Consider the following 20,389-nt stretch of genomic DNA (forward strand, 5'->3'; position numbering starts at 1 on the left):
ATACAGTTTTGTACTGAAATGTAGCACTGCATAGAAGTTGTAATGGAGGAAGCTGGAAACATCAGCTGAGACTTTTGGCACCAGGAAAGGGGTTGGTGGTCATTTGTGATATGGGATAAGCACAATAGCTGGATATTTCTGCTAAAAAGAGCCATCATGTTGAAATTTTAATTTGCCATCATGAGGTTTCAAAGTAAACACCCCCACTGAGATCGATGGGACCATTCACACTTCTCAGAGATACAGTTTAGGGTTGGGCGCAGACTCAAGCAGACACATGGCATCAGTTTAAACTGCCATTACATTTTCAAAATTTCAAATTTAATTTTCATAATTAAGAGGACTTGAAGTTCATTATATTTTCTATTGAAATGAAAGCATAGATTCAAGGGCACAGTTCTGCATCGAAAGGTTGGATTCTGTGTCAAGTTCTGCAGAGTTACAGAATACATGGTATCCTGGATTTGATTTCAAGAGTCCATTTGTCTGTGGCCAAGATAGTCCAGAGTGGTGCTCTTGCAGACTTTATCTGTAGGGGTTGGACCTGCTGGATAGCAAAGATTTACACGGTTGTTGAAAGGGCCTTTGATCTCTAGTTCTGGAGAAATTTTTTTTTTTTTGAGATATCTTGGAAGGTAGAATTTAATTATAGGTATAGTAAAATACTTCCTTCCTTCCTGCCATTAGAGTTTGTGTATGTTAACATTTTTTTCTAGTGAGAGATCTTCTCTTGTAAGATGTTACTGTAGTGTAATGGGATTGGAAATCTTAGTTTTCCCTTGTTATGGGATTTTTTAAAGGGAATAGTTTAAAGAAGTTTCTAAGATTTATGGAGAAAATACAAGACTCACAGCAGCCTTAATTCCCCCCCCAGGCTGCTTGAGGTTCTCTGAGCTGCACAGTGGTGTTTGGGAGAGGCTTGGAGTCTGGGCATAGATAACAACGAAGCCTCTCTCTTTCCACTGAGGAAGACATCACTCTAGAATGTTTTCATTTTCTGGATTATTCTGTTTTTGATTTATTCTTCTCAGGGGAAGATGAAAGAAGTGGACCAGTCCAAATGGTATGTGTTTCCTCAGATGGCACCTATCTATGGTCTCACAAAGAGTCTCAGAGAATTACATTTTGGCAGTGGAAAATCAATTAATTCTGAACTTATGGTGAGAAAGTGCACTAAGGGCTTGATCCTGCTCCCACTGAAATCAATGTTGAAACTCCAGCAGAGATAAGAGAATTGACCAATTTAGTGCAAGATCTCTTCTCTGCATGTCAAACAGACCATGAAGTCTTAGAACCTCACTGTTTCTAATGGAAAGATTAGCCCAGCGAATTAGAGTCGGACTTGTCAATTAGATCTTCTTAGTAGGGAGATGAGACGTTTGAGATGGAAGGCACAACACTGGTGGAGACAACCCCAGCTGCCTCCTCCCCTCCCCAAAAAAGATCAACAGGCAGTACAGGCAATGATGGCATCAACTGCATGGCTGTCAGGAGCACTGGGCGCAGAAAAGGGGAGTGTGGAAGGAATGGAGAGATGAAAAGAGGTAAAAATAAGGAAGGATTTAATTAAGAGATCTGCTTCTTTGTCAGGGGAGACGGTTAAACTGGAGTATGGTGCGTGACTGGCAGTTTAAGTAACACCAAACGTTTCAGCTGTATCCATCATCTCCATGGGTCAGCCCAACCTACATGTTGTTTCAGCACTGACGGAAGTACAAGCCAACAAGACTGTCCAAGACTAAGTTATACTGCTGATTCACAAATGAGAGTTCTGGGTATCTCTAAAGTCAACATGCGGACTGACACAGAAGATATATTGATATCAGATAACAGCCTTGTTTAAAAACAAATGGTTTGGCACAGATACTCTAAGAGTAAGGTTGCTCCCTCTATTGGCTGAAAAATGAGGGGTGTCAGTGTGTATGATTTCATAATTTAATCAGGTCCTATCATCCTTTGATACATTACACCACTTTTAGTATAGCATCCCAATCATCATCTGAAGACTGTTCGACGAAATTCCTTACCCCAAACATTTTTAAATCCAAATATTGCATTCTTGCCTTCACATTAACATACAGGAATTTGAAATCTCAGCAGATTTCTTCCCCTATATTTGATAAATTTATCTAAAGAGTTTTGTTCCCTTCCTAAACTTAAATAAAACAGAGCATGTGCCTAACATGTTAATACTTCTAGAAGTGAACTGCTGACAGAGTCTTCAGATGGCAATGACTTTTAGTCACTATGGAAATAGAGTGGATTTGTACTATTTATTTAGGATGTGAAAGGGTCTTTATCTTAATATCATGCCTTTCAGACTCAAGTCCCTCTACAGGAAAATATTCCAATCAATATCCATTTGTAATTATCACACACTTAGGGTAATTAATAAAATATTAATAAATTTTCTCCTGAATCTGAAGACTAAAGGCATGGAACAGACACAACCATTCCTACTTAGTGTATCAACTGATAGAAAAGCATGAGGAACCCTATCAAATGTACCAATTTCTAACTCTATGTCCAGAGCACAATGTGTTATTATTGAAGAACTTTACTACTTTTAGATCCACACACAAGCAACCAAGGGAAGAGATACAATGACTTTCAATGCCAACAAAACTCTACTGGACACTCACCAATTAACAAGGGTTTAGGAAGAGAAACTAATGCCTGACATGCTGCAGGTGAATGGAGAACTAGGAGAACAATTCATAACCCATTTCAACTCAGATAATAGGTGTAGTATAAAATTCTCTGATCCAGCCTTTTATAGGTTCTGAGGTATAGTATTTCATTGCACTATAACCATATGGTGCTCCTTTAGAGAAGCATGACATACACAGTGACAAGTTACACAAGATGTTTATGAGTAAACAAATTAAACATTTATTTTATCTTCTTACCAAAGGAACCCTTCCTACTAGTAGAGATTCAGTTTCATTATGTAATGCCTTCACATTGACAGCTATTTCAATGGCAGTATTTCTAGTAAGACTCTGAGGAATAGAAGCAGAACAGTCAAATAAGTTAAACTGTGAGCACAAGTACATTGAGTTTACAATCCCAACCTTAGGCAGTTTTTCCAAAAGGAACCAGCTTGATTCAGCTCTGCTTGACAAGTTTATTCTACCAGACCAAAGGGAATAAGATATAGAGCAATGTACATAGGCCAAAATCTGATCTCAGATGCATCTGTATAACTGCCACTGAAGCTTGTGGGACTTTCACCTGTTTATTTAGGGGCAGAACAGACTGTATTAGTTTATGTAAACATCCAGAATGGAATGGCGGGGGGAAATGTACTGTATCTTTGCTGGATGGTTTTCACCTGACTCGGTTTACGAGGTCTCAGATGTACTAGAGCACCAAGTGTCCAGCTGCATGTTCTTTATGACTGGTTAAGGGCCACTAGAGAAACTCTGGGCCTTTTATTAACAAGGATTGTTAATGAGGGCTGTTCACATCACCCTTGAGGGAGGCAAGCTGCCACACTTTAACAAGCAGTGGTTAGCCTGCATAGTTACTATGGTGATGAAGGCTTAAGTAGATTAGGTTAGGTTAGACAAAATTAGACCGACAAACTCATGTCCATGAAATCAGGTTAGTGCCCAGATCTTGCAAAAGCTCAAATTGTGGGCGTTGGGCTAGGAGATAAGGAGCTCAGTTCTGCTCCCGCTGAAATTCTCCCATTAGCACCATGTCCTCCATTAAGGTGTGTGTGCACATCTGTGTGAGTGTGCCCGTGTGACTGTACCTGGGTGTAGTTCTTTGTCCATCTCCCAAAACTCTGAGTCATGCCCTTAATGCGATGCTCTGCCTTGCCCCTGTATCTTCCTTTGCCCCGTTCACACACACCCCTATTTCCAATATACGTAATGTCCCACTCCCACTTAGGTCCAGTCGCCACAAAAGGGAATGTTTTTCTACCCAGCAGTACCTTCCTCCTCCCCAGTGGGAGCTGTCAAGTACCCTCTACCTCAGGGGGTCAGCAACCTTTGAGAAGCGGCATGCCAAGTCTTATTAATTTAAGGTTCCGCGTTCCAGTAATAAATTTTACATTTACAGGGGCCCCCCCCGACAGAACCCCAGACTGGCAGCCCACTGAGCCACTCAGCCCGCTGCCAGTCTGGGGTTCCGTCCACTGGCCACTAGAAATCAGCTTGTGTGCCGCAGGTTGCCGACCCCTGCTCTACCTCTTCCAATGTGCTCCAGGTCTGTGGGGAAGAGAGTCTTTCTCCCCCTTCCTCTTCCCTCTGGTTGCCCCTGCTGGTGCTGCCTCGGCCTTTCAGACTCACTGCAGTAGAGTCTCAGCAGAGCCCATCAGCTATTAAGTGGCCCTACAAGCGTAAAAAGGGGGCGCTGAGGCTGCTGCTGCAGGGGCAGGAGAAAAGGCATTGTTGGTTTCCTCCCCATCCCATTGGGTGGTTGTGCCTATGTCACATTCTTAAAGTTAAGCACGTTTGCAGGATCAGGAGCCTTGCATATCAATAACCTCAGCAGTTAACATATTAGCCATTGGAAAATGGTGACTAGGACTACGGGACTACTCCGGTGACTCCAGAAACACTTCTGCACACAGTTGATTTATAATTAAATAAGGCTCTGTTGTTCCTTTACCTCAGGAAACCTTGGATTGGCTTTATTTAATGCATGTGAACACGCATTGACAGCATGAGCCAGCTCCTGTTCCAACAGGTTGTGTATTTTTGCGGCTTCACAGATTCTACAAAAATATGAAAAACAGGAAAGGTACTTTGCCACTTTCTTTTACATCCAGTTAAAATGTGATTGAAATTAAAAAACATTGGCAGATGGAAAAGAAATATTTCACAGAACATTTACACAAGCTGTACTAGCTGTACTAAGCATATTGCTATGTATCTAAAGCTTAAATATAAGTATCACCTTAGACAACAAAGAACTTTTCTCTCTTGTCTAAATGACATTCTTAATACAGAAGATCTGCTCTGATATGAGGGCTTGAGGAACGTTTATTGTCTTAACTGGCATGTCATCCGACCAGCAATGGGTACATAGATTATACTGATTAAACCAGGAATATTCATTCACATAATTCATACAGGAAACACATTCTGAAGAGAATTATTTTGGTGGTGTCATGTGACAGTCTGTATACCCTGTTAGTGATGCATAATAATACATGCAACATAAAATGCAACATAAAACTGAATTTGACCACTTGTGATCATTAAAATTCCAGTGCAACTTACAATCTAAGTACAATTTTTTACAACAGTAAAGGTATTAACCTGTGACCTGGCTACATTTCATTTTGGATAATTATATTTCATTATGCCTACATAAATTTCCCCTTTCTGCCTGACCTGAATCATCCCTGCAATTTAAACTGAATATGCTGTTCTATAATTCCTGTCCTAAACTTGTTCAGTTAAACAGTTGCTCTGGTGCAGTGTCTGGTGCATGAAATGATTTCTATATTATAGCATTTGTGACAGTGAGCACCATAATACAGTCCACTGTAAACTGGTATTTTCACTTGTTCATAATGGTCTCAAAAACATTTTTTAAACTGAAAATATCTATGTTTGTCTCTGCCCAAAGGTGAGCGTTTTAAAAAACATATACAAGACTGGTTCAGCGATTTTTCAGGTTGAGATTGATGGGTTGACAGGAGGGAGGGTAAAAATTCCACACACACCTGTTGCAACTGAAATTTTGCGCTCACACAACTCAGATGGCGCTAGTTAGAAACATCAGATGTGGTGCTATCCTAGACATTGCTGAGCCAGGAAAAGCAATCCAAGTTTGAAGACAATCTCTGTTCTAAAATTATGAAGGTCTGAAAACGGTGTGTGTGTGTCTGCATATGTGTGATAAAACATTTTTTATTTAAAATATAAGACCACCAAAAAGCTGATCTGTGTTAGTATTTTGAGAGGGTGCTGGAATATTTTAGCATGAAGGTGTCCTTAAGTTGCTGGAGGCTGTCTGATTCAGGACCACAGCTCTAAAAGGATTTAGCATGATGCGGCGGACAAAGTCAGGAGGACAAGGACTCTATTCCCAGCTCCATCACTTGACTCAGAGTGTGCCCTTGTGCAAGTCACTTATTTTTCTGTACCTCAGTTTCCAACTGTAAAATGGAGAGGATGCTGCTCACCTTTGTAAAGCATATGGTGATTTACAGTTGAACAGTGCTCTACAACTGCCACATATTTTCATAAAGTTATTTACTGCTTCCTATCAGCAGCAGCAAAATGGTGGCTCTCAGACCAAGATGTCAGGTCTTCAGACTGCTTCTCCAAGCAGCAAATGGAGAGAAGGGTGGGGCCACCATCATCACATTGTGTGCCAGGGAAGGAATAATGATGAAGCTGCAGGGACATTGCCTGACATCTGTCCTCAGTGCACATTGTGGGGAACGGAGGGGAGTATGAAGAAGGGACCGGAAACACAGGGGTCTGTCTGTGGGGAGTCATGTGCTGAACTCAGAGATATTCTCTACACCTTTCTAGGCAAGAGTTCTTCCTACAACACAGAAAGCCAGTGAAAATGCAGGAGGGGTACGACAAGGCTGAAGCAGTGAAAACAGCCAGTGAAACAAAGCTGGAATCAAGGCTGTGCGGCACTTCAAAGACTGGCATAATTAAAGCAAAGACCAGAGACTCTCCATTGGATATCGAGAGATACCCCTCCCTAAACACATCTATCATCTCAGACATAAAATCTCTCATTCAGCGTCATCACTTAGGGTGCCTTTGTAGCAAGACTAAAGATATTTACACTATTTTCTGTTGAAAGATATCATCTGAAACAGAAAACGGGATAAAATGCAACATGAGTTTACCAAAGATACATCATGTTAATCTAAGCCAATATGTTTCTCTGATAAGATAACTGATTTTTAAAGACAAGAGAAATGCAGTAGATCTAATCTATCTGGACTTCAGTAAAGCAATTGACACAATGGACTACTATTAGTTAAGACAGGGATTAATATTGGAATTGGAAACTGGGTAAGGAACTGGCTAAACAGGGAAAGGCAACAAGTTATTCTGAAGGGAGAGCTATCAGCTGGAGAGAGGTTACTAGTGGAATTCCTTAAGGACTGCTCTTGGGACCAATCTTATTTAATATTTTCTTCAATGACGCTGGCAGAGAAAGTAGGTGTGTGCTAATGAAATTTGTTCATTACACAAAGTCAAGAGGCATCATCAATGCAGAGGAGGATCAGATTATTATACAGGAAAATCTGGGTGATGTAGAGGACTGGAGTAATAGAAATGGGATGAAATTAAATAATACAAAGTGCAAGGTAATATACTTATGGACTAACAACAAGAATTTCTGCTACAAGCTGGTGGCTCAGCAGTGGGAAATGAAAGAAGAGAAAGAAAGAAAGACCTGGGTGTATTTGTCAATCAGACATGACTAGGAGCCAACAAAGTGATGTAGCCATAAAAAAGGCAAATGCTATCTAGGATGATTCAGATGAGGTATTTCTAGTAGAGATAGGGAATTATTAAGGCTATCGTATAAGGCACTTCTAAGACCTCATTTGGAATATAGTGTACAATTCTGATCATCCATGCTCAAGAAAGATAAATTGAAACTGGAACAGGAGCAGCACAGAGCTACTTGGTTGATCAGGGGAATAGAAAGCCTAATTAAGAGAGGAGACTAAAAGAGCATAGCTTGTTTGGTCTAGCAAAATGAAGGCTGAGGGGGGATATGACTGCTCCTTATACATACATCAATAGGGTAAACACCAGGGAGGAAGAAGAGCTATTTAAACTAAGGGAGAACATTGGCACAAGAACAAATGGGCCATGAATAAATTTAGGCTGGAAATTAGAAGAAGGTTTCTAACCAACAAAGAAGTGAAGTTTTAAGATGGAGCTTGATAAATTTATGGATGAGATTGTATGATGGCATGCTGTGATAGCAAGGGACTGGACTCGATTACCTAGGAGATCGCTTCCAATCTGTGTCCCATGTTTCTCTGAAACATTCAGTAAACTGACTTAAAAATGAGTGAGTGGCTTTGCTTGCAGTACACGCAAAACAAATACTTTTATAAAAACAAACATTTGCTTCTTTGAAAGCATAGGGCCTTTATTTTAAAAAAAAACATAAGGAATTCTTAGAGGGCCTTTTTGCTGTTTTTCAAGGGGTGTCTCATGTAAAAATAAAAGAGCTTTGCAAGTTGCCTGGAAAAAGATGAGTGGTGATTTGGGGGATTAAAATGTTTTATAAGCTTTGCTGGTGGCTTTTAAAAATGTTTGTGACTCAATAAAAACATACTTTTATTTGAAAAAGTGGGGTACTTCTGTGAAAACTGAATTTTCACCTTCTTAAATTTTTTTTGCATTTTAGGGGGAAACGGTTTCTGGGGTGAGTGGGAGAGCAGAATCAGTTCCGGGTAGGCATATCCCTAACAGCCAAAAATAATTTTTTAGATGCATTACTCAAGATTTGGAAAATATTGAAACCAACAGAATTTGAACTCCAAACTGACATTACCACACTTCTAAATAAAGTGTGGCTCTTGTGAACCTTAGTTAATGCACAATGATTGAATGGATGGAATTCCTCTGCCACATAGAGGAAATGATTTGGAACGCGACACTGAGGGCTTGTCTACTTGGGGACACTCAGAAGGTTAATCTTAATTAACTTCTAATGTGGATTAGTTAAACCACATTAAATCCATGTGGATGCTCTTACTAGAGAGTGTCCTTAATTCAATTTAGCTTAATTCACTTCCAAAGTGAATTACACTGAACCAAATTAAGGCCACTTTCATTTTGAATAAGAGCATCCACACCATCTTTTAATACAGTTTAACTAATTTACTTTAAATTCACACCTTTGGTTAATTCAGATTAATTTTCCTCAGTGGCCCCAAGTAGACGAGCCATGAGAAGGCAAAAGAATTGGATGCATCATTTGAATTCCTGAGACAAGAAAGCAAAAAGGGATTAGTTTGTGTTTGATTATGAATAGAAGGATGGGAAAGTGTATGAGCCAAAATTTAAATTCAAAGTGGATTTCTTTAGTATGTCGCTGGATACAACACTGGTTTCATACAGCTTGGAGTTTTCAAATTAATAGCTGAAACAAATCATTCCAGCTTGTAGCTGATTTGGAACTTTATGCTGATTTGGAATGGAGAAAGGAACAGCAAAGCCTTGCTGAAATAATACAAACCACTAGAAATTCTTCACTGTTCTTGTGAAGAAAAGATTTCAGCAGATTAAGCCCTGGTCTACACTGGGGGGTGGGGTGGGGGAATCTATCTAAATTACGCAACTTCAGCTACGTGAATAATGTAGCTGAAGTTGATGTACTTAGATCGACTTACTGTGGTGTCTCCACCATGGTGAGTCTACTCTGCCTGCACCTCTCGCGGCGCTGGAGTACAGGAGTCGATGGAGAGTGCTCGGGGGTCGATTTATCGCATCTAGACTAGACGGGATAAATCGATCCCTGCTGGATCGATCGCTGCCCGCCGATCCGGTGGGTAGTGAAGACATACCCTTAGCCACACATGAGCCCCTAAAGGGCAAAACTTCAACTGATCAACAGTCAAGAGACCCTTGGGACTTGCAGCAGAATGTGAACTCTCATAACAATGGATATGTACACAAAAAGGTAAGAAGGGTCTATCGGACAATTAGACTTGCTTAGACTTTGTTCCTGCAAATATTTAATTGTTCAGTAGTTTAAGAGTTAAGACTGTGCTTATGTTAAAAAATTGTTTATAAAAGCAGAAACTGTGCTGTGCATTTTCATTAATGCAAATAATTGGGTGATTGGGGGACACAAAATTTTTTGTGTTGGGGTAAGGAATAGGAGTCATTAGAGATAAAAGTTTGGCAGATGGAAGGATGGAGGAAAAGCCTGAGAAAAAATGTTAAGGATTGAACACCCATGTCTAAGGTTCAGGATTGAACACATGAGGAGTCGCAAGATATCAGAGATTAAAACCCTTTGTATTTTATGCACAGAAGAACTGTTCATAGATTCAGAGATCACACTAAGAGGATGTTACTGGCTCAGGATTGAATTCTTTCCTAGGACAGGCATAATTTCGGGGGGAAATTCCACATCTGAGGGGAGAAGGAAGAAACTTTTCTGCGGCTTGTGGATTTTCTTTTAAATCGAGGATTTTTTAAGACGAGGTGGTTATTGGCATGTGTTTAATGTATTGTTCTGTTTATCACATGGATGTCACCTCCATGTATGCATTGTATGTGTGTATTTTTATACATTTCTCACATGCACAGTTAGGATGTGTTTTGGGTTTAAATGTAACATTTTGGTGACCTCCAATTCAATCCAGTAACAACAGTATTTTTTAACTTTAATGTATCACTTATTATTAGGGCTGTCAATTAATCGCAGTTAACTCATGCGATTAACTAAAAAAAGTAATCACGGTTAAAAAAATTAATTGCGATTAATGGCACTTATAACAATAGAATACCAATTGAAATTTTGAAATTTATTAAATATTTTTAAATAATTGAAATTTATTAAATATTTTTGGATGTTTTTCACATTTTCAATATTGATTTCAATTATAACACAGAATACAAAGTGCACAGTTCTCACTTTATATTAATATTTTTTATTACAAATATATGCACTGAAAAAAGGATAAACAAAAGAAATAGTAATTTTCAATTCACTTCATACAAGTGCGGAAGTGCAGTCTCTTTATCGTGAAAGTGTAACTTACAATTGCAGATTTTTTTTTTTGGTTACATAACTGCACTCAAAAACAAAACAGTGTAAAACTTTAGAGCCTACAAGTCCACTCAATCCTACTTAAAAAGAAAAGGAGTACTTGTGGCACCTTAGAGACTAACCAATTTATTTGAGCATAAGCTTTCGTGAGCTACAGCTCACTTCATCGGATGCATACTGTGGAAAATACGCTGTAGCTCACGAAAGCTTATGCTCAAATAAATTGGTTAGTCTCTAAGGTGCCACAAGCATTCCTTTTCTTTTTGCGAATACAGACTAACACGGCTGTTACTCTGAAACCTGTCAGTCCTACTTCTTATTCTGCCAATCTCTAAGACAAACAAGTTTGTTTACATTGACGGGAGATACTGCTGCCTGCTTCTTATTTACAATGTCACCTGAAAGTGAGAACAGGCATTTGCATGGCACTTTTGTAGCCGGTGTTGCAAGGTATTTACATGCCAGATATGTTGTTTGCCCCTTCCATGCTTCGGCCACCATTCCAGAGGACATGCTTCCATGTGATGATGCTTGTTAAAAAATAACAATGAAATGTGTGACTGTACTCCTTGAGGGGAGAACTGTATGTCTCCTGCTCGGTTTTACCTGCATTCTGCATATATTTCATGTTATAGCAATCTCGGATGATGACCCAGCACATGTTAGTTTTAAGAACACTTTCACAGCAGATTTGACAAAACGCAAAAAAGGTACCGATGTAAGATTTCTAAAAATAGCTACAGCACTCGACCCAAGGTTTAAGAATCTGAAGTGCATCTAAAATCTGAGAGGGACAAGGTGCATGCTTTTAGAAGTCTTAAAAGAGCAACACTATGATGTGGAAACTACAGAACTCAAACCACCAAAAAAGAAAATCAACCTTCTGGCTGGTGGAATCTGACTCAGATGATGAAAATGAACATGCATCAATCCATACTGCTTTGGATCGTTATCAAGCAGAACTAGTCATCAGCATGGAAGCATATCCTCTGGAATGGTGATTGAAGCATGAAGGGACATATGAATCTTTAGCACATCTGGTACGTAAATATCTTGCAACGCCAGCTACAACAGTGCCATGTGAATGCCTGTTCTCATTTTCAGGTGACATTGTAAACAAGAAGCAGGCAGCATTATCTCCTGCAAATTTTAACCAACCTTGTTTGTCTGAGTGATTGGCTGACCAAGAAGAAGGACTGAGTGGACTTGTAGGCTCTAAAGTTCTACATTGTTTTATTTTTGAATGCAGTTTTTTTTACATAATTCTACATTTGTAAGTTCAACTTTCATGATGAAGAGATTGCACTACAGCACTTGTATGAGGTGAATTGAAAAATACTATTTCTTTTGTTTTTTACAGTGCAAATATTTGTAATAAAAAATATATAAAATGAGCACTGTACACTTTGTATTCTGTGTTGTAATTGAAATTATTATATTTGAAAATGTAGTAAACATCCAAAAATATTTAAAATAAATGGTATTCTATTGTTAACAGCACGATTAATCACGATGAATTTTTTTTTATCACGCGATTAATCACGATTAATTTTTTTAATCGCTTGACAGCCCTATTTATTATTAATAGTTAGGCATAAGAAAGATAATCATTTTCATTTGCTGATCATAAATATGCAGCCAAATATAACATGAATAGATTCTGTGCATTTATAATTTTTCCATCACTTGTTACCTCTCTCTCATTAATTTTAACACAGTTACCCACTAGATAACTATTGGGTTTGTATATTAAAGCTATGTCCAGATAAAGAAAAGAGATGAGTACCACTATTTTATTGTACTTTCTATCTCTGAGAAATGGTACAATGATATTTTATTTTATTTATATTAAAACAGTGATATTTGAAGAAGTAGTTATATGGCTAAACCTACTTTGATCATCAGAAAATAAAATACCGAAGTGTGTATTATTTTATGTATGCAACAGGCCCAAATTAACAATTTTTGGTCAAAATTGTTTTTTGACATAAAATTATATTTTTGACTAAACTAGTATTTTTGTGAAACGTGTCTGCTTTCTGCAAAACTGCTGAGTTTTCATCAAAAAAACTCTGGAGAAACACTGAAAACATTCAGTTTTTGGCAGAAAATGTTTGATTTATCAACACAAAGTCAAAAATTTTCATGGGAAAAAATAATATTTGCTGATCTGCTATAGCAGTGGTTCTCAAAGCTGGTCCACCGCTTGTTCAGGGAAAGCCCCTGGCGGGCCGGGCCGGTTTGTTTACCGGCCGCGTTCACAGGTTCAGCCGATCACGGCTCCCACTGGCTGCGGTTTGCCGCTCCAGGCCAATGGGGGCTGCGGGAAGGACGGCCAGCACATCCTTTGGCCCGCACCACTTCCCACAGGCCCCACTGGCCTGAAGCGGCGAACTGCGACTAGTGGGAGGCGCAATAGGCCGAACCTGCGGACGCAGCAGGTAAACAAAGCGGCCTGGCCCACCAGAGGCTTTCCCTGAACAAGCAGCAGACCGGCTTTGAGAACCACTGTGCTATAGTATATAAAATAGACTTTTAAAAATACTGATACTGTGATAATAAATCTTCAGTCAGAATATAGAAATACCCTCAGTTTTATAAATAATTTTACCGTGGGGAGTATGCTACTATTCCATTAAACCCATTTGTTCTACTGTACCTGGTAATAAGTTCTTCTGCGGCTTGTGAACACAGCTGGATCTGTGCAACTTCTTCTTCCGTAGCCAACTCAACAGCCTGTTGAGGATACAAGTGAGATCGGAGGACAGGTTTGCAGGAATCATACTTCTGTTTGTCTTCCCAAGACTTTAAGGTATTTTCAAAAGCCTGATGAAAATGGTATGCTACATTAGCTGACAGTACTTGCAGTTTTTTAATTAAGCTTATTAGGCATACAGATTGGTACATCATTTTACATAAATATTACAAATACTCCATATTATAAATGGTGTTTAAAATTAGTCTTTAAAACTAAATTCAAAGAACAACAGTTACTTCTGTGAGTAACCTCTCTCTCCCCTGTCCTCTGTAAAATATGCTGTTAGTTAGAGATACATTTACATGAACACATTACTGTAGGCATACTTTGTCAGGACAAGATGTTCTGAACCTTCTGCTGAGCACAGTGGGACTCTAACAGTCATGCAGAGTCCAAACATGAAAACAAGGAAAAAAAAATGCCCTAACAAACTTTCTTTAAACAACAAAATAGCTATCATAACACAAGCCATGATGCAGGGAGAGGACTGAATTTAGCATCCACTCAGGCCAATGGACTGAGGAATTATGGGGAAGTTGAGAGCGTTTACACCAGGGGAGGGCAAACTACATCCCACGGGCTGGATTCAGCCCGTCAGGGCTTTCAATCCGTCCCGCAGGATTGCTAGCCCAGTGGCGCAGCGGGGCTAAGGCAGGCTCCCTGCCTGCCCTAGCCCTGCGTGGCTCCCGGAAGTGGCCACACCACGTCCCTGAGGCCCCTGGGGGGTGGGGGGGGTGGGGAGGAGGGCGGGAGGTCTCCGTGTGCTGCCCTTGCCTGCAGGCACCGCCCCCTGCAGCTCCCATTGGCCAGGAATGGGGAACCGTGGCCAATGGGAGCATCGGGGTTGGTACCTACAGGCAAGGGCAGCACACAGCAGAGCCGCCTGCCCCACCCCACCCCCAGGAGCCACTGCCGGACATGCTGGCCACTTCCGGGAGTGGAGTGGGGCCAGGGCAGGCAGGGAGCTTGCCTTAGCCCCGCTGCGCGCTTCTGCCACCCCGGAGCTGCTCAAGGTAAGCGGTGCTGGGCCAGAGCCTGCACCCTGAACCCTTCCTGCACCCCAACCCCCTGCCTGAGACCCCTCCCGCATTCCGCACCCCCTCCTGCACCCAACCCCTGCCTGAGACCCCTGCCGCACCCCGCACCGCCTCCTACACCTCAAACCCCTTCCCCAGTCCTACATTCAGGGCCCTACATACAATTTCCCCACGCAGATGTGGCCCTTGGGCCAGAAAGTTTGCCCACCTCTGGTTTACACCCTTGATTCTGGAGTGCTAGAATAGCGCACATGCCCCCAAGAGGCGAACTGGTTTGAAATAGGTTCTGTTACTATTTGGCAGGGCATGCAATCTTGCTGTGGCAGTCATGAAGGAGGCACGTTGTATACCTTATTACCTATGTAATTGCAACTAAAACTTCCAATTTATGATAAAGTACAAAGCTAGTGTCTGAAAGAGAAAGTATACATTATAGTCACTAATTCTCTTTTATGTTTATACAAAAGTATACATAGTACTACAGGCAAAGACAGATAATCAGAACGTTTCCTCCTGGAAGTTTGAGGATTTCATCTTATCAAAAAAAGATGAGAGTTAAGCTATTTGTGTACAAGAACATATCTGTACCAACCTTTTATTTATTATTTCATAAGCTATTTTCTTTTCTTATAACTGAACCAAGTTGTTATAATAATGGCACTAATGAAGCATCCCATACAAAAGATAAAATGCTTTCTGTAACTTACTCTGTCTCGTGTTAGCATCTGAGCTCTGTTTTTATGCACAATTTTAATAACTCCTGGAGGCTGGATCCATGCCTCTCCGTCTACTTGCACTGGAACCCCTTCATCTCCAAGTATGGTGATCTTTACTGACCGACACTGAAAGAGAGTAAACATGTTATTTCACAGAGTAATATAATGATGTAATAATGTAATTGTGAATTTGACAGTAATAATGAAATTGACAGTCCACCTGCATTAGACTGGTTGTTAGGAGCTGTGGCTTCTATCCAGGTTTGTCTTGAGGGTAAAACACTGTTGTATTTCATTAATCATTTATGATGACTTGTTACCCGTTACAATTAAAACAAAGTCAACATTTTATTAATGTATAATGCAGTAGTTGTCTAGACTACCTCTTTTCTCTGCAGCCTCCCAGCATGCCAGCTATCTTGGTTGTTTTCCAACAAGACACATACCTGAGCTATTCTGTGGTGCTGCAATTTGATGACTCTTGAAACTGCCATCTGCATGCTGCCAAATACCGCAACAACTTCTAAGATTTTGTCATCAAATGATGGTGCTCCAAATATCTGAGAGGAAAAGAAAATATCAATATTAGACTCTAAACTCTTATTGCAATCTACACAGTGCAGGGATTCTGTCTCCTTTTGTGTCTGATGCAATTCCAAACACACATTAGGTATTTAAATAGTAGAACTGATGTATTTGAAAAATAAAATTCTAGATTCAAGTATATATAAATTATACCGTCACTTGAACACAGCAAAGGACTGTCATAACAAGGGTGATAATAATGGCCACAGTATATTATCCATATATAGGGTTGAAAGCCACAGTATATTATCCATATATAGGGTTGGTGGCAGGTTTAAATGCACATACTGAGAAGTGTTAGTCAACTCAAGATTAATGTGGCAAACATTACTATGCTAATCTTCACCTGGTCAATATTTCTGAAGTCCAAGAATAATTAAGAAGGACATTTATTTATTTTAACAGAGCTCAAAAGTGTTTATCTTTCTTTGTCCAGAATTCTCTTTAGACCATCTTCAAAATCTATACGAGTAAATGAAGTGTCAATGCCACTTCATTTAATGCTGAAGAAGAATCTCATTTTATAGCATAAAATTTACCTGTTTTAATAATGAAAACTTTACTTGAATATTCTGTTTTTGTATCAAAATAATGCCCCAATCCAGCATGTACTTAAGTACGTGTCCATTGACTTCAATTGGACTAATCACAGAGCATAAAAGTTAAGCACATGAGTTAGCGTTTGCAGGACCAGGACCTAACATTGAAAGCAGATTTTGTAAATTAGCTTGGCAGTTCCCTAAAATAAAGTCTCTCTCTCTCTCTAGGATATTATATGACCCTCATCATCAAGAGCATGCAAATGTCGTACACGAATATAGAACAAAAAGATTATTCTTTGCCAGGTGCTTCTCCTGCCTTTTCTATTTCAAGTAACTTTTGATATATCCAGCTTCAGCTTATTTGCCTTTAAGAAAAAAATGAAAGCATTTCTTTCATCCCTGAAATTATTCTTTAAAAAGCAGAGATGAAATGATTATGCTGTTTCAAAGCATGGAACAATTATCTATGATGGTTTAACTTTTCTGCTCTATGATTCAGACCAGCCTACCACTTTTTAAAAGAAAAATTAAGATACTAAATATGATGAATTAACTGACGAAACATCCTTTAGAGATACTGAGTAATTTAATGTGAGACTTTGTTTATGTTTTTTAACACTTATTAATTTGGTGAATTTTTTGGATTCCTCTTTAACTGGATGAGTCTGTCTTGTTTCTGTTTTTTCTCTTTTAAATTTAAATTGATAGGTGGTGACTAGATAAATTGTCCGTTGCTTATCCAACTGAAGATCAGTGCGAACTTGTCCAAAAGTTCCAAATTGGATCATAGAACCATAGAATATCACTGTTGGAAGGGACCTCAGGAGGTCATCTAGACCAACCCCCTGCTCAAAGCAGGACCAATCCTCAACTAAATCATCTCAGCCAGGGCTTTGTCAAGCCTCACCTTAAAAACCTCTAAGGAAGGAGATTCCATCACCTCCCTAGGTAACCCATTCCAGTGTTTCACCACCCTCCTAATGAAAAAGTTTTTCCTAATATCCAACCTAAACCTCCCCCACTGCAACTTGAGACCACTACTTCTCGTTCTATCATCTGCTACTACTGACAACAGTCTAGATCCATCCTCTTTGGAACCCCCTTTCAGGTAATTGAAAGCAGCTATCAAATCCAGGATACAGGCTGCTAGGTGTTTCCGGCTCGTCTTGTGACATTTGTAGGCATTGTATTGGTTGTTTATGTTGCTTTACTTCACACGTTCTTTTTGTTGATGAAAAGCTGATAGGGCCAGAAGTACAGTTTGTTAAACCTCTACAGCGCAGTTAATCTAATGATCTGCCAGAAATGTACCAAGGCATGATGTCTCATTAATAATTACTGACTCACTGAGTCATGCAAAGAGAGATGTTCCCTTCTTTACTTACATAATGGCAAATACCCATTAAAACCTTGGGTATTCAATTCTGTGCTTGCATGCCTTTTTAGTCTCCTTCTTAGCATAAGCACAACATGCCTCAGGTGGCACATGACCAGGACTCATCACTGAATGTGGTCTGCTGGTTGGATCATTAGGTTCCCACGCTTGGGCCTGGTACTGGTACTGAAGGGGAGTGTGACATGAACACTGATCTATGCCCCAGGCCTTCTTAGTGACATTCCACAAAATGGCATCCTCCATGCAGTGTGACCTGACTTTTTGGACCACATTTGAATTCTGAGGCATTCAATGCCTGCATAGTGTAACACAGATGGCATGCCCCTGCATTTGGAAGGCACTTTGCTTGTAACCAGTGGATCTGAAATTACTCCAGGATACCACTTTTCCATTCTCCCAGGAACTGGATTACAGCCTACTCACAAGTTGGGATGAATTCCATTCCCCTTGCTTGCTTACAAAAGCCCATTTAGCTTGTGTTTTATCTTTAGTGCAGGGATGGGTGTTGTTATATTCTGGTTTCTCTGCATGTATAATTTACTTGCATAGAATTTCTGTAGCATGCTTTTTTCCCAAAAAAGAAATAACAGTCTTCTAAGAAATCAAATTCAAAGATTAGGATATCCCCTTTTTCCCCCTGGGTTCTATTTCTAATCTCCCTGTTCTTTCCAAACTAACAAGCTCCCTGGGATAACTCCGCATATACAAAATTCAGTAAGGGTGTTGTGGCAAACCCCGCCAGGCTCACTGAGCAATATTTTAGGAATAGACATTGCTGTCAGGATGATGACTTTCTTCTGTCCAGATAAGCAGAACCAGCAACCTCTCAAAGACTACAATTAGTATTGCTCTGTTGATCAGTCACCTGAGACAGCACGAAGAGCAGTGAGTTGTGCACCTAACCTCCCACAGAATAAATGTGTCACCTTTTTGACGTTTGATTATGAGTAGCAAAAATATTGCTCCCAAACATACATGTGTGTTGCATACAAATATGATTGCTAGAACAGTTTCCTCTCTTTCTTGACCCTCTGGGGATAAAAGCAGAAATTCCTGAACGTAACCTAGATGGATGTTAGGGAAACTTCCATGCTGCAAATGTGAATATGGAGGCCACCAAAATGCTTGATATCTTCACTCAAATGCAGCTTGAGCTGACTGCCATGCTCAAAAGACATGTAGTATGAATAGGAAAAAGACTCCAAAGAATATGAAATAATGTTTTTGATGAAGAAGGGCGGGGGAAAAGGGTGTGGGATTGTGAACAGTAAGAAAGTTAAGCACTTCGGGGAAAACGTAAGGGATAGTCTATGTTAAAACACAATCTTACTAATAAATCTAATTTTACATGATAATTAAATGTACAAAACCAGGTCAAAGCAATGCTGTGATTCAGACTTCACACACACTAAATCAGGAAATTAAAAATTATGGTAATCCCACAGCAATCATACTAGATCTTTTGTGCATAAAGTACACTTCAACAGTAAGAATCCCATCTGGCATACCCTCAAAGCAGTGAAACAGTAGCGTATGTAGTGAAGTGTCTGTGCAGTATAAGGTCTGTCAAGAAAAAAAAAGGACCATTTTGGATCAGTCCATAAGCTTACTGGCAACAATATATACAAGATATAGACACAGAAAAAGGTAATTAAAGGATTCTACAATTTTTAATCCTCTCTTTAGTTAATTTATTCTCAGTCCCCGTTTTAAGATTCACCAATCCACCTACAGCTTTTTAAAGAATAGGAGCAAAATGAAGATATAAGCTGTGGGAATGATGCAGCTGGCCAGCTTCCTTTTCTGTTGGATATAGCACACAAAGTGCGTGCACTGGGAAACCTTGATTATAGCAGATCATAAACTAGTACATAAAAGAGGAGAGGAATTGCTATAATTCATCATTGTTTGAAAACGAGTCATGGCTAAAAATTCCATCTTTATAGCCATATATTCTTTGAGTATTGAGCCCTGTTTGGAAATTTTGTTGACTTTAAGGGGAAAGGAAAGAAAAGAAAAAATAAATGAAAATCAAAGTGACGTATTTTCAGTAAAAATGGAAAAACTTAATGCAAGAGCACACACATTTCTAAACTGAAACCACCTTACAGAACAATAGCTTCCTGTTAGTTATCCAAACTATATACCAGTACTATTACAATTAAATGAGAACAACAATAGTACAAAGTGCTTTTTGTAAATTTTGCTTCAAAGGGTTACTTTTCTTTAATGTTACTTACATCATCCTCTTTGGTTCCACCCCAGAAATTAGTCCCACCAGCATAGCTTGGAATGTTTAGCACAGCTATGCCTTGAAGACTGGGGAGGGGGATGTATTGTCCATCACACTGTAATGCATAAAAACCTATGTGAGAATGTAAAACAAATGACCTGATAAAGTAATCATCCATTTCTAATTCACAAAGCATTTCAACAGAGCCAGCAATGGAAGCTAAAGTCAATATTGCATTAGTAGCTCTATATGAGTCTATTTTCCCTAGGCTGGGAAGTAGCTCTACATGAATCTATTCTTCACACACTAAATCAAGATTTTTTTCTTACACTACAAAATATTTGAGCTACAAATATCTGCAACAGCGTCAAAAGGTAACTCT

At 39.5% G+C, this 20,389-nt stretch overlaps 1 protein-coding gene across 1 annotated transcript in view; it reads right to left on the reverse strand.

The window, feature by feature from the left end:
* DGKH (diacylglycerol kinase eta) overlaps window positions 1-20,389 on the reverse strand; it is a 264,840-nt gene that overhangs the window by 20,404 nt on the left and 224,047 nt on the right. The window contains exons 23-28 of the mRNA XM_074961404.1: window positions 20,015-20,122; window positions 15,698-15,811; window positions 15,243-15,377; window positions 13,400-13,566; window positions 4,624-4,729; window positions 2,910-3,002 (exon numbers count right to left, since the gene is read on the reverse strand). Coding sequence (XP_074817505.1) covers window positions 2,910-3,002; window positions 4,624-4,729; window positions 13,400-13,566; window positions 15,243-15,377; window positions 15,698-15,811; window positions 20,015-20,122 — 723 coding nt within the window. The remainder of the gene's footprint in view (window positions 1-2,909; window positions 3,003-4,623; window positions 4,730-13,399; window positions 13,567-15,242; window positions 15,378-15,697; window positions 15,812-20,014; window positions 20,123-20,389) is intronic.

Source organism: Natator depressus, chromosome 1, assembly GCF_965152275.1.
Source record: "Natator depressus isolate rNatDep1 chromosome 1, rNatDep2.hap1, whole genome shotgun sequence".
NCBI classification, from domain to species: domain Eukaryota; kingdom Metazoa; phylum Chordata; order Testudines; family Cheloniidae; genus Natator; species Natator depressus.